General features: G+C 30.8%; 1 protein-coding gene and 1 long non-coding RNA gene across 2 annotated transcripts; both read right to left on the reverse strand.

The window, feature by feature from the left end:
* Positions 1-3,890: 3,890 nt before the first annotated feature.
* LOC126555578 (uncharacterized) lies at positions 3,891-5,044 on the reverse strand. The gene is made up of 3 exons (XR_007606869.1): positions 4,907-5,044; positions 4,561-4,774; positions 3,891-4,209 (listed from the first exon to the last, which is right to left on the reverse strand). It is a non-coding gene; the product is annotated as an uncharacterized LOC126555578 (long non-coding RNA).
* A 1,441-nt stretch (positions 5,045-6,485) lies between these two features.
* Positions 6,486-7,546, reverse strand: LOC126555577 (piggyBac transposable element-derived protein 3-like). The gene is made up of 3 exons (XM_050210477.1): positions 7,530-7,546; positions 7,190-7,318; positions 6,486-7,122 (listed from the first exon to the last, which is right to left on the reverse strand). Exons 1-3 carry the CDS (start codon positions 7,544-7,546, stop codon positions 6,486-6,488), a joined length of 783 nt encoding a protein of 260 aa, XP_050066434.1.
* Positions 7,547-14,197: the final 6,651 nt, after the last annotated feature.

Genomic DNA, 14,197 nt, shown 5'->3' on the forward strand with positions numbered 1-14,197 from the left:
GCTTAAGGTGCTATATTCATAACAAATAAATACGTAAGTTTTAAAGTAATTATATTTATATAATTTATCATAATAAATATAATAATAATTATCATACTACAAGTTACAACTATTGTAGTACTTACTTATTTTTCGGGAATGCCTGGCCTTATTGGTAATCCTCGATCAAACCTAGAATCGATTATTTTTGGAAGTAATGAATCCATGTAAAATCGAGTAACAAATGGTTTAATTTTTGTGTTCCAAAATGATTCGTCTCTGGATATTTTGTCTATTACAAAACCTGCCAATATCATAATTCATAAATATTTAAAAACAATTGTAGTAACCCATCGCTCTCACCGCTGGGTTGGTACACGTTTCTTTTACGACGAGTGCACGTTCGCTGCTACTTGGAGTGGAAGAGGTTGAAAAGATGTATATAATAAATATAAAGACTTTATTGATTTATAAACGTTAAGTTACAACTGTTTATTGAACTGTATCAAATTAATCAATATATTTATTATAACTAGAAGTTTTTCGACGGAATAGTATTCTACCGGTGAGTAAGTGTTGTGAGAACGTCTTCCTAGAGGCTTTGGGTAAGCATGGGTGAAACGTTGTGTGTAAGATTTGTAAGACTTCTCTGATCAGAGCTTATGAATGGCTTCTATTTATATGGAGACATGCCCTGCTTAGGATAGGATGATTGACGTTATAGAAAACTGCTACAATAATCTAAATCGATGTTTACCAATGAGAAGGCCCGATGAGTGGCCTATTCCGGTGGCGTGATGTTATGTTTGACCTTTTGCACTATAGGCTTTCCGTACCTACGTCAGCTTACTACACAGTTAATAATAACTATATAATAATCTGATTACCTTTGGGACTCCATACTACAAAATAACAATATTTCTTAAAAATATATTAAGTTGACCCTGTACTTGGAAGTAATAATTGTCAGTTTTTTTTAAAACAAGCTTTCCGTTATAATCGGTCACATATTTTAATTTTTTAAGAGTACCTAACCGCTTCCTGTGGTGTATATTCTTTAATACTTGACGAACATTTAATTTGGGCGTAGCCCGTTTCGACCAAAAATGACCGTCCCCGTTTCGCCCGGGTACCTACCCGTTTCGCCCAAATTTTGTTTTTATACGATTCCCGTTTCACCCAGAGTAGTTTAGACCAATTTAAAATTAAGTTGGCAGTAGTTCAGTCAAATATTATATTTTAGGGAACGTTATAAAACTTATAGTAATTAAATTACGGTAATTGAGTTAAGAAAATAAAGCTAAAAGAAATATCGTTTATAAATGATAATATATAAAATTGATAGCAGATAACACATAAGAAATCCAGTCGTTATCGAATTGAAATCGATCAAAATCTATAAAGCGCACCGAAAAAATGATGACAACGAATTTATGAATGCACTACATAATCACCGTAGCTTATCTTTTCTAATATTAAAGGTACCTAACCAAAAACAAATAACATACCTACTAACAACTTATAAAAGTAATGAACAAAAAAAGATTATAAGCTTTGATCGTAGTGCGTATAATATGTGACATCGACGTGTAAACATATCACGAATTTTATTAAAATGGCTGTGTTTTTAAAAAGTAAAAGAGACAAAGATATTGTTATATACTCTTTCAGTTAAGTCCGAAAGATATATTTGTTGTAAAAGAGTTCGTTCACTTACGGGTTGTAATTCAAACACTTTACAAAATCTGTTTAAACTTAAAGAAAATATTTTATTAATTATTTTAATATAAGAATATTTCAGACAACACAGTATTGTATGAATCGGTTACTACTTCACGACTGACTCTGCTTATTCTACGTTCTTGTCTTTGCGACGCAGTAGCTTACAAAAATGCTTACATAATGCTTACACTACTATATTATTGTTTAATATGCTTACTAATCTAAAGTGTGTGCAAGGGTTCTTAACAATATGGTAATGTTTAATAATTATAAATACAATTTCGGTTCAAATAACGTAAATACATGTGAGGTTCGTTGGCGTTGTGTAAAACGTTCGTGTTCTGCCACGTTATATACCTTTGGTTCTAAAGTTGTAAATGAAGAAAATATTTTATTATCAGATCAAGATCGCCACAATCATATGCCATGCAATGATTCAGATATAAACCGGCAAATGGTGAGTACAACTTGTAAACGAAAAGCTTCGGAAGAACTTTTTATACAACCAAAAAAAATTATTTTAAAAGAATTAGCACAGACTACTCAACTTGCTGATGGCCTAACATCAAACGATTTTAATACAATTAGAAAAGTAATTTATAGCAGTAGTCGTAAAGTTCTTCCTGTTTTGCCAAGTAATATAATCGAAGCACACATGGCTTTAAATACATCTGAAACTGTAACCTCAAAAAACGAACCATTTGTTTTAATAAATAATCAAGAAAAAAATGTTATTATTTTTTCTTGTAAGACTAATTTAACATTTTTAAGTACAGTGGACACAATTTATATGGATGGAACTTTTCAATATTGTGCGCGATTTTTTACACAAATGTTTACCATTCATGGTTTTCAAAATGGACATTATATACCGTTAATTTTTTGTCTACTTCCCGATAAAAAGTGTGAAACATACTTCTATACGATTAACGCAATTATTGATAAATGTAAAGAAATTAATTTAAAATTTTCACCTAAATATATAACTATTGACTTTGAACTGGCTATACACTCAGCTGTTAATGAAATATGGCCTCTGTCAAAGAGGGTTGGATGTCGTTTTCATCTAACACAGGCGTGGTATAGAAATATTCAGCAGCATGGTTTAGTAACAGAATATAAAACAAATTCGGACATTGGCAAATGGATTAAATACACTTTTGGTTTATTATATTTGGACCCGTAAGAAGTGGCTGATTGTTTTGTAGAAGATTTGATACCAGAATGCCCAACTGATGAAAGAGTCACCAAATATTGTGATTATTTAGTAAACAATTATATTTCTGAGGATAGTACATTTCCTCCTTGTTTATGGGCATGTAATTCAGCGAGTATTCTGCTTATGACGAATGCGTGCGAGTCGTTTCATTCGTTCTTCAATGACCATTTTTATTCTAATTCTCCATCTATATTAAGTTGGTTAAATGTTGTGAAAAATTTCATCCAAACTGATACGTATATAAAAATCAATAGCGTTAAAATACCAAAGACATCAAAAGATGCAAACATAATTAAAAAGAAAGTACACAATCAAAAACAAATAACGAGGTACCAATCAAATGATATTACTCGTTATGAATTCATAAAAAATATGTGTAATAATTTTAAAAATAAAGTGTAGGTATTCATAAATATATATTTTGAACGATTAAAATCGATTTTACGAGTATTATACGAGTATATGTAAATTTTTATTATGACTTAAATTTGATTTTTTAATGATAAGTGTTCATACATGTTGTGGACTAAATTTTAAATTTTTAAATTTTTAAATTTTTTTGGAAAACAAAGAGTATCGCCTCCTCGTGGTGTTTTCTGGATAACGCTAAATGATACTCAAATATTATAATCATTGCCAGCTTAATTTTAAATTGATCTAAACTGCTCTGGGCGAAACGGGGACGGTCATTTTTGGGCGAAACGGGTCCTGCCCTTTAATTTCTATTATCGAATCTTCGTTTATTAACTCGTCTGGACTTGCAGCTAAATAATGAAGTGATTTATGAACAAATAAACCTGTTAATTGTATAGTCCCTAAAGTTTTTGACGGCGTTTCTAGCAATTGATTCGTTTTCGATTCCATATCTTTATAAACGAAATAATATTTAAATAAAATGCATCTACAATTATGTAATTATAATTATAAATTGTAATCAATAAATATTATTTAGTAACTACGTTCACTCATTAAAAAACGTTAATCTTACCTCGTGGCTGAACTTCCTTGAAAAATATCGTACAAAATATGCTTTATTGTATTTGCACGAGAAGTTGTAGGTCGAAGCTTACAGACTTTTCCAAAGTTGGATGTTGTTAGCCAATATTTTTTATATTGTTGCCACATATCGTTATCTTGCTGTCCAGCTGTCTGTCGTTCAACCGCTACTATCTCTTCAGATTTTTGGTGTTATTTTTTTCAAAAATATTTCCTTTTTGTTTTGATACTCATCAAAAGGCATATCAATTATTTCGCAACCTATTTTCACAGCTCCGTAATCATCATCGGGTCTAGAAAACAATTTACGTTTAGTAATTGTAAATCTATAAGTAATATTAAGTGGTTGTAGTATGGTAGGTATTATTTTTATAAATATAATAATTAAATTACGTCGGTTTTTTTAAATTTGAATGTCGTTTTATTGATATTTCACGCGTTTTATTAACTTTTTTAAATATATTTGTTGTAATTATACCAGGACTTATGTTACTAATTTTTTTTATGTAAGTGACTAATGTAGTTAGATCCCAAATTAAACGATGTCACTGCAGATGACACCTAACACCATACCATAATAATTTAAGAATTTAAAAAAAATGTAATATTTACTTACAATATTATATTTTTTTTAATAATCATACCTCGTAAAGAAAAGTTGATTCTTTTACCACCAACGTACTTGGCAATCACTTTATTAAAACCTTTAACTACATTGTTATTAACATTATATATGAGACTCGATACATGATGTGTAACTATATTTCTGGCCCCTATAATATATCAGCCCATAATCCAGAAGTTTCCATTTGAGGAACTAGATTAACCTCATTTTCTCTTGGACCTTTACAAAAATAACTAAAATATATAAACAAAAAAAATATAATATTATTCATACGTACATGTTTTGTAACCCACTAACCAAAATTTTACAAATAATTATGGTTCATTTGGCTTGTAACAATTAAAAAAAAAAAAAAAATTAATTACCTAGCACAATCGTCATGGCAGTCAAATATGTGTACATGGTATGGGCTATTCAAAATATCGTGTTTTAAAAGAGCAATTTTTTCATTTTGACTGATATTCATTTCTTCCCTAAAGGCTATTGCCTTCGTCACTGTACATCTTTAACCCATTAGCGCCGGAGTTTTTTTTATTTATAATTTTAACCAAAATTTCGTTGAAAACGTATAGGTATATTAGATCTTAATAATAATTGTAAAAAAAAAAAATGAATATTTTCATTTGTTTTTGAGATAAAACACGTTGCTATATGGCAACGCTAGGAGCTTATAATAACTTTTATCACGAAAATACAATTAATTCATGTTGTAATATTTTTTTATATTTGTTTCCAATTTATAACATAAATATATACATATAATATACTAAACTATGTTTGAAAATACTTTATAAATTTAACTATAATATTGAATTTAAGTAAAAAAAAATTTTTATTATAGCTTGCACAAAACATTTTTTTTTATTTAGCTTGTGTAGAACGGTATAAAACAATCGATACATAATCCTACATTGCATTTTGAGTACATTGTTCTCATAATTAACTTACAACCCTTTCCAGCACACCTTTTCTTTTTTTTTTCTACAGTTTGTTTTACCATATGATCTATTTTGTCAAATCTGATTGAGTCTGAAACCCGACAATCAGTCAAAAATGTTGATTTTGATGGTCTTCCGATTGCTTTTGGCATAGTTTGATAACTTTGTAAATAAACATTTACGATTTCTCTTTTGAAATCAAGTTGATTAATTTTTGTTCCCCCTGCTTTGTTGTATAAAATCCAACTATTTTGGAGAGCTACATGCCTACATCGAACATCCATGTTATCAAAGGCCAGTACCATTTTTTCCCTCTAATACCAATACGGTAGCATGCGATATTCTGGTCCATTTGATCCGTACCACTCATATACGTACTGTATTTTGCAATAAGTCTTGGTCTTGGGACTAATACATTTCGTTTTTCTTTTTGCGAAAATCGTTTTACTTGCCCGACATGTTGAGAACTACACGACGATGAAATCATTGTAACGACGGCATTGTCCATCCAACGTAGGTACAATAGTCCATCATTCCTCTCCATAGCAGTCTCAAAATATCCACGATTTATTTTTTTAAATTCTGTTTTGTTTGTCAATGGGCAATTTTTTGGAATCCTATTATCACGAATTGTACCAATGACACTATATCCACGAAATCTCAAGAATGAAAATAAAGCGGGACTTGAAAATAAATTGTCCATATAAATATTATATTTTAATTTTCTTTTATTATCCGGAATTTCATCTAACAATACCAAAAGTGGGCTAGCAGCCTTACCAAATAATTTTTTCTTAATCAGAATTCGATTTGAGGTTTTTGCTCTGATAAAGATCAAAATTCACTAGATAACCATCCTTTGTGTTCAGACACCATATTTTATACCCAAATCGTATTGGTTTTCCCCTGATGAATTGCTTACAGCTATGCCGTTCAAAGTATTTCACCATACTTTCGTCGTATGCCAAATGCTCTTCTGGTACGAAATTATCAATACATCGTTTTTTCAACATTTCCATAAAAGGGCGAATTTTCCAACCTTTGTCATTCTGGTTAATTTCTGTATTATGAGAACAGTGAAAAATTGACAAATTTGCAAACACCTGTCTCTGCGCATTGATTGGGATACAGCAATATTTTTCATGTCATCACCATTATTCCAATAATGACGTTTTGATGGTAAATCATTATAGCCACTTACGTAAAAAATTGCCAAAAAACATCGAATTTCGTTGGCAGTAATATTGGAATCGGGACAATTTAAAAATAATGCGTAATTCTTGGTTTCTTCTACAAAATGTTGTATTATTTCATCGTCAATAAACTTTTCAAAAATTTCGGTTATGGACATATTTTGATATTTTGAGTAGTCGGGTTTAGGAAATACAGTTGCAGTTTCAATATCAAAGTCGACCTCCTTTATCCAACATGGTTTACGTTTCGATTTTATACGAGTGCTCATCCACTTTTTATATTTATCCAATGACTGATTAGGTCCAACGATTGAAGAAGTTTCACGTGTAGTATGAACTTGAGAAATATTATTTTGACTGACTTCATAATTAACGCATAAACGTTCATTGTTTTGGAATCGAATTTCAGCATTTGCTAATAATTGCCGAGAACTGAGATTGTGAACGAAACTAGTTGGGAAAATGGTATTTTTATAAATTTGGTTATGAATAAAATGAAAATAAATAAGAGACTTACCCACTCCCATCCTCATCTGCGGAATCTCCATCTGACTCAACATGAGGATATGGAGGTTCAATAAAAATATTTCCCTCTATATCTTCATTTAAAAGAATATCTAACGCTTTGGAGAGTGAAAACCCATTTCTATCGAAAAAATAAAAATTCTATTAAAAACAGTTCTATAAACGCCTAGTGTTGCCAAATGGCAACATTGAACTTCAAACTTATATAAATACGTGAATATTAGTATTTATTTATTTTTTTGTACGTAGCTATATATATAATATTGTACTAAATGCGTTTTACATAAAAAAAAAAAATTATATACAATAAAAGTATTCCAAAATTTACTTACTCGAAAGAAAAATCCATTTTTTCGTAGAACGACGGCAATGCACAAAGTCAAACAACGATATAACCAAAATGATAATAATAAACGGAATCGATTTTACCCGTATCTTATCTTGAAATAATATACTATTACCTACATAATGTTATTGCCGCAGCAGTAGGTAAAATTCCCAATGAGAAAAGAGCTTCTAAAAATAGGTCTACCTATGTTGCCATGGCAACGCACGGCGTTAATCTATATACATATAGGAGACCGCCCCGATTCACTCATCAACGCCCAGACCAAACCGCTGGGTATAGGGACTTCAAATTTTGTACAGAGGTTCCTTAAGCAACTTATAGGCGCACTAAGAAAGGATTTTTCAAAATTCGCATTTTAAAGGGTTGCTAAAACGGGGATTTTGAGATTTACGATGGAAATTTTGTTTTTAATTTTTGTTTATAAATGGTTGCTATAACAACTTGATTTATGTGTTAACACATTTATCACTTTATTATTACAGCTAATTAAAATTTTGTACAGAGGTTCCTTTTTTGTTTATAAATAGTTGCTATAACAACCTGATTTATGTGTTGATACATTTACATTTAGTTATTTTTTTAAAGTTTGTATACATTTTATATAGCTATATATATATGTATTTTTTTCAAATTGTTAATCGCTGTTCAGTGTATTGATACACTGTAAAGTGTATACACAGTGTAATTAATCTATATACATTATGCATATAGGCAAAGTTATCGGCGACTCGCGATTGCAACACACAATAAGTACGGGCGGTAGACGGTCAAAGTACAAAGATAACGCGAAATGGTGAATACGTGCTACCTACAACTCCGTCGGCCTTACTCACCCCCCACCATTGACAATCCTGACCTGGCTTATGAGGCAAAAAAAAACTATAGCTCTTGGTTCTATGAACCACAAGTGCGAATAATGCAATGCTCTAAAATGGAAAGAAGAAACCCCCGGAATGTGCTGCAATAATGGAAAAGTGCAGCTTCCATCTTTTGAACATTTGCGGAACCTCTCAACAGCCTGCTTATGGACAGACACCCCCATCATAATCATTTTATGGACCTTATACGAAAATACAATGGGTGTTTTAAAATGACATCATTTGGGGATAAAAAAATTGTAACAGAAGGATTTATGCCTACCTTCAAAGTTCAAGGACAGGTGTACCATTTGGTAGGGAGTCTCATGCATAAACCTGTTCAGAATGCCCATTTTCACAAATATATTTTGTAGGAGAGGATGAGAGGGAAGTTCGCTCTAGGTGCGCCAATTTTACAGACGTCAAACCAGGGTTGGTCAAACAATTGCAAAGCATACTCCAGGAAAAAAACAGTTATGTCAAACAATTTAAGACCACGATTAATGCGGTGCAAAAGAACTGTAAAGAATTTAAAGTGGTCATCCGTTAAAACAGAAAACTAAATAATGCTCATGTTGGTCGCTTTAACGCACCAACACAAAATGAAATAGCTCTGATAATTGGAAGTCAGCAATTTGAAAATAGAGACATCGTACTTCAAAGTCACGATAATAAACTACAGCGTATCAGTGAAATTCATCGAGCATACGACGCTCTGCAGTATCCACTTATGTTTTGCCATGGCGAGGACGGATACTCTATTGACATACCATTGTGTAATCCCACTACGAAATTGCCTCTTGAAAAAAAAGTTTCTGCGGCATCCTTTTATGCTTACCGAATTATGATTAGGCAAGATGAAGTTAACCATATTGTATACTTCCGTTCCCTCTTCAGTCAATTTTTGGTCGAATTATACGCAAAAATTGAAACTGAAAGGTTGATTGTATTAGGAATCATCAGAAACAGCTAAGAGCTGAGAACTATATTCATCTCAAAGATAATGTGGGGATTAATGATGTTAATGCAACTAATCTAGGTCAAATCATAGTACTTCCTTCATCATTTACGGGCGGACCTAGGTATATACATGAACGAACTCAAGATGTCATGACATATGTCCGCGTACATGGTCGCCCTGATCTATTCATCACATTTACATGTAACCCTACTTGGAAAGACATCATAGATGCACTGTTTTCAGGACAAAAGCTGGACGATCGTCATGACATTATAGCGAGAGTATTTCATATTAAAGTAAAGAAATTAATGGCACTCTTGACTAAAGAAAAATTATTTGGTGACGTAAGGTGCTCTATGTATGACATTTACATTTAGTCATTTTTGCCACAAGTGGAAAAACAACCAATGTAGTATATAAGGAGGTGCTAATAATAATAATAAAAAAAATATAATAATATTCAAGGCCTATAAATGTATGTTTTCAATGAATCTTTAACACACCCACACACACAAAATTAAATTGAGAATTTGACGTGATATTGGCACTATACATACAATTAAATTAAAAACTAATACACGACATACGAAAATGCAAAAAAAGAAAGTAATACACGGGCAACGCCGTGTCGGGTCAGCTAGTATATATATAAATATTTATTGTTCATAAGTTTGTTAGTTATTCATTGAAGTAAATTACTGTAATTTAATTCGACTATCTTTTAAAATTGTCCTCAAAACTCCAGGTACCACTATCCCAGAGGTACTTTTTCGAAGAGTAGATATATCCACAATTCGATTACAATAATTTCTTAGAATATGATTCACACATTCTATTTTTTTAATAAATACATCGAGCCCATAAGGTTTTGTCAATGATAATTTTTTCATAACACTTCAGTCCCCGTCACCAATAAGTTTATTAAAAATTATATTGTGCATTGACATGCTTTGGCGAAAACCTTCAACAATTAGGTCTGCTTCCATTGAAGTAGAAGTTCCTTCCCAGTTCTTAAAATATTTATGAACAGAAACTTATTTTTCGTTGGATTCAGCTTATTGACATACAGCACTAAAATTTATTTCTAATTCCCATAAAAAGTATTTTTTTTGTTCGGTATCCAATAATTGTCGCCTGTATAAAATAACTAGCTGACCCGACACGGCGTTGCCCGTGTGTTACTTTCTTTTTTTGCATTTTCGTATACCGTGTGAGTTTTTAATTTAATCGTATTGATAGTGTTAATATTGTTACAGCAACTATTTATAAACAAAAATTCCATCGTAAATTTTAGCTGTCCCACCCGGCGTTGCCCGCGCAAAAGTCACCTCAGGTGAAAACCGAGATTTTTTTTATATTATATTAATAATAATAATAGCTGACCCGGCAGACTTCGTATTGCTTACTTCATGTTTTGCACTTCGTTGCCCGTTAAAAATGCCAATTCCTTATGACTCAGACTTTGTTCAATACGTTATTTAATATTCGATGGATGATGTTCTAGATTTATCTTAAGTTTTCTATTGCCCGGAATAAAAATTCTGATTCGCAGCAGTATATTATCAGGTAGGCAATCTACCTGTGGTAGATCGCGGACCTAGTGGTATTTGTACGTAAGTGTATGATTTAACTCTAATAAGGTATCAATGTTATACTAAGTTTGACATAATACGGTAGATTAATATAATCAATTAATACATAATCCTAACCTAGGTTTTGATTCTCAAAAATCTTGAATAACCCGGCTTTGCCCTTGTACATTTTTTTGTGTTACCTACTATAACTTTTATTTTATCAGTTTTTATATTTATTACAGTCTGCTTTTAGATGTTATGTTGATCCTTGGTTGCCCATGTATTGTAATATTGTAATTTGTCGGCAAAAAAACTTAACATTATGGTGTTATAAAAACCAAAAAAAAAAATATATTTATATTGAAATATTTTATTCATCTCAATAACTCTTTATAAACAGTATTTTTGGTACTGCCTTTTGGGGCTAAAATAACTAAACTACTGGCAGAGCTTACTCTAGAACATGAGATATAGAACTGTCCATGTGAAAAACATTCTTCTCTCAAGTCAATCCCTGTCATGCTCAATGATTGTCCTTGAGATTTATTAATAGTTATGACAAAGCAAACTTTGAGAGGGAATTGTATTCCTTTTAATTCAAAGGGATAATCAGTTGGAATTTTTTAATTCTCGGGATTAAAACTATATCTCCTCTAGCGCTTCCAGTGATAACTATAGCGTTTATTACATTAGAGCTTTAACTTGCAATCTTGGTTACTTTCTGATCCTAATTTTTCATACAGTTCATCATTGAGGTACACCTCAATAAATACCAACAATAATTGCCCTGCTGCCACCAGCTCACATTCGACAACCATATTAATTAGTTTTTATTAATTTGTAAGAATTTAAACAATTTTAGATAAGAATTAAAAATAACCGTACATAAACTGGGGTGCGCATATGAAGACGCATTAATAATTAACATTCGAAAATAATAAGTAAAACACCTTGTCCTCGTGTATGCGTAAATGCTTAGAGTATTTTACGACTTCATGTTATCATGTTTTTATACATAATAATTAGCTGTAATAATAAAGTGATAAATGTGTTAACACATAAATCAAGTTGATATAGCAACCATTTATAAACAAAAATTAAAAACAAAATTTCCATCGTAAATCACAAAATCCCTGTTTAAGCAACCCTTTAAAATGCGAATTTTGAAAAATCCTTTCTTAGTGCGCCTCTACGTTGCTTAAGGAACCTCTGTACAAAATTTGAAGTCTCTATACCCAGCGGTTTGGTCTGGGCGTTGATGAGTGAATCGGGGTGGTCTCCTATATGTATATAGATTTATAATGTTATTTTTTATAAAAACGACTTATTGAATTTTTTATACATTTTAAATCACAAAATACTTTGAAAGCTTAGGTACGTCATTTCGACAAATTAAAACTTAAATCCTTTTTCGTTTACGTTATTTTCTTCCACTGCAAGCCTAGCCTCTTCTTTACCAGCCATTTCCATTGCTTCCAAAGCTGAATTCTCGGTGTGTTTAATTAAGTCATTATGAATTTTTTGGTATAATTGATTACTCATATTAGGCATATTCAAAAAAGCTGAAAATGTGTCTAGTTGTATATACTCTTGTCCAGTATTAACAATTGCAGCCACCATTGCCGAATTTACAGGCATACTATCACGATTTTCATTTGTGATTACTTCTTGTTTATTACAAAAACTACATGTAAAAAAGAATTCAGAAAAAAAGCCATTTCTAATTTATTTTACCAAACTTAAGTTTTTGAAAGTGCAGTCAAATGGGCGGTGGTCAATATTTTTAATGGCATCAAATAAAAACATTATATCAACTAAACGTTAACCACTACATTTCACCCTTTAAAAATTGTAAATTATTATTTAAATTTAAATTTTAAATTTTATAAAATTACTCCAACACTTACTCGTCAGGTATTGTACTATTGAACGATTTTTCAATAGTATTAGGATTTATGTTTTCTCTTTTAGCCTCAATCTGAGTTCATAAAAGTTAATCCAATTAAAATATAGGTTGGTACCTAATTATTAAGGTACTTACTTGATGATCAATAATTGGGGTTTCTTTTTTTTTAATAACATTTTTTAACTTTTGCTTTTTAGATTTAATCGTTTTACTTAAATACCGACGTTTTTTCGTCCCGTACCTAAAATCTTTGTTATTCATTATCTATGAGAACTTGGAATAATTTAAATAATTAAATATAACACCAATATCTAAAGCACTGATACTAATTAGTGTTGGGTAACGATATAATTTTGTGTATCGATATTGTATCGCGATATCGTTATTTGTACGATATCGATATCGTATCGTATCGTAAATATAATTTTATGTTAATCTAAGTCCTAAACAATTTTAAAAAAACTTTTCGTATTCATATAATTAAATTTTTATCACATTAAGGAATTTACTATATTAAGCTATAATTAATATTTATTATTTATTATTGGTACACCAACATCGTACACATTTAACATACATACTTATTAGTTATTTATAGTAAACTATTGTTTAAACATTTGTTTTACCTAGTTAATTACTAGTTACATACAAACAATGAAATAAGTAAACATAATATTAAAATCAAATAATTTAAATTTGTTTTCTAAATGTTGCAGTATTGTTTTCTTAATAATCTTAACTCTTAACTAATATTAAGTTAAAATAAATAATCAAAAATTAAAAACTATTGTTACATAACTTACGTAACATAACTAAACAAATTACTCACACAAACTTCTTTTTAAAATGTCATAAAATTATTCTGGCTTTATTTTATCATTTATGTCAACTCTCTTTGACTTCTCCTTAAATGTGTTCAAACCCGATAGCTGCATCCTAGAAAATAAATTCATAATTATTTTAACATTGTCTTGAATTCAAATTTAAAAAATTTAAATGTATGTTCTTACCAAAGTGTGGTCTGACGTCCTAGTGGATTTATAATAAGAGTTCAAAAAGAGAAGGTTGTTAACTCGATCTGGAGATAGTCTACTTCTTTTCTTTGAAGTTATATTGCCAACCTCACTAGACAGACGTTCACATGGGATACTAGTCGCGACTATCGAAAAGTATTTTTTGGCCAATTATGAGACTTCTGGACATAAATTTGACTTTTCTTTCCACCATTTAAGTGGATCTTCATCACGATGACATTTTGTAGTCATATTCTTGTAGTTTTGTAGTTGTCTTGATGCTGTTATCGGAGTTTCAAAATCAATTGAAAATTCGTCTTCATCATCGCTGTCAGCCATT

Source organism: Aphis gossypii, unplaced genomic scaffold (genome assembly GCF_020184175.1).
Source record: "Aphis gossypii isolate Hap1 unplaced genomic scaffold, ASM2018417v2 Contig00918, whole genome shotgun sequence".
Taxonomy (NCBI): Eukaryota; Metazoa; Arthropoda; class Insecta; order Hemiptera; family Aphididae; genus Aphis; species Aphis gossypii.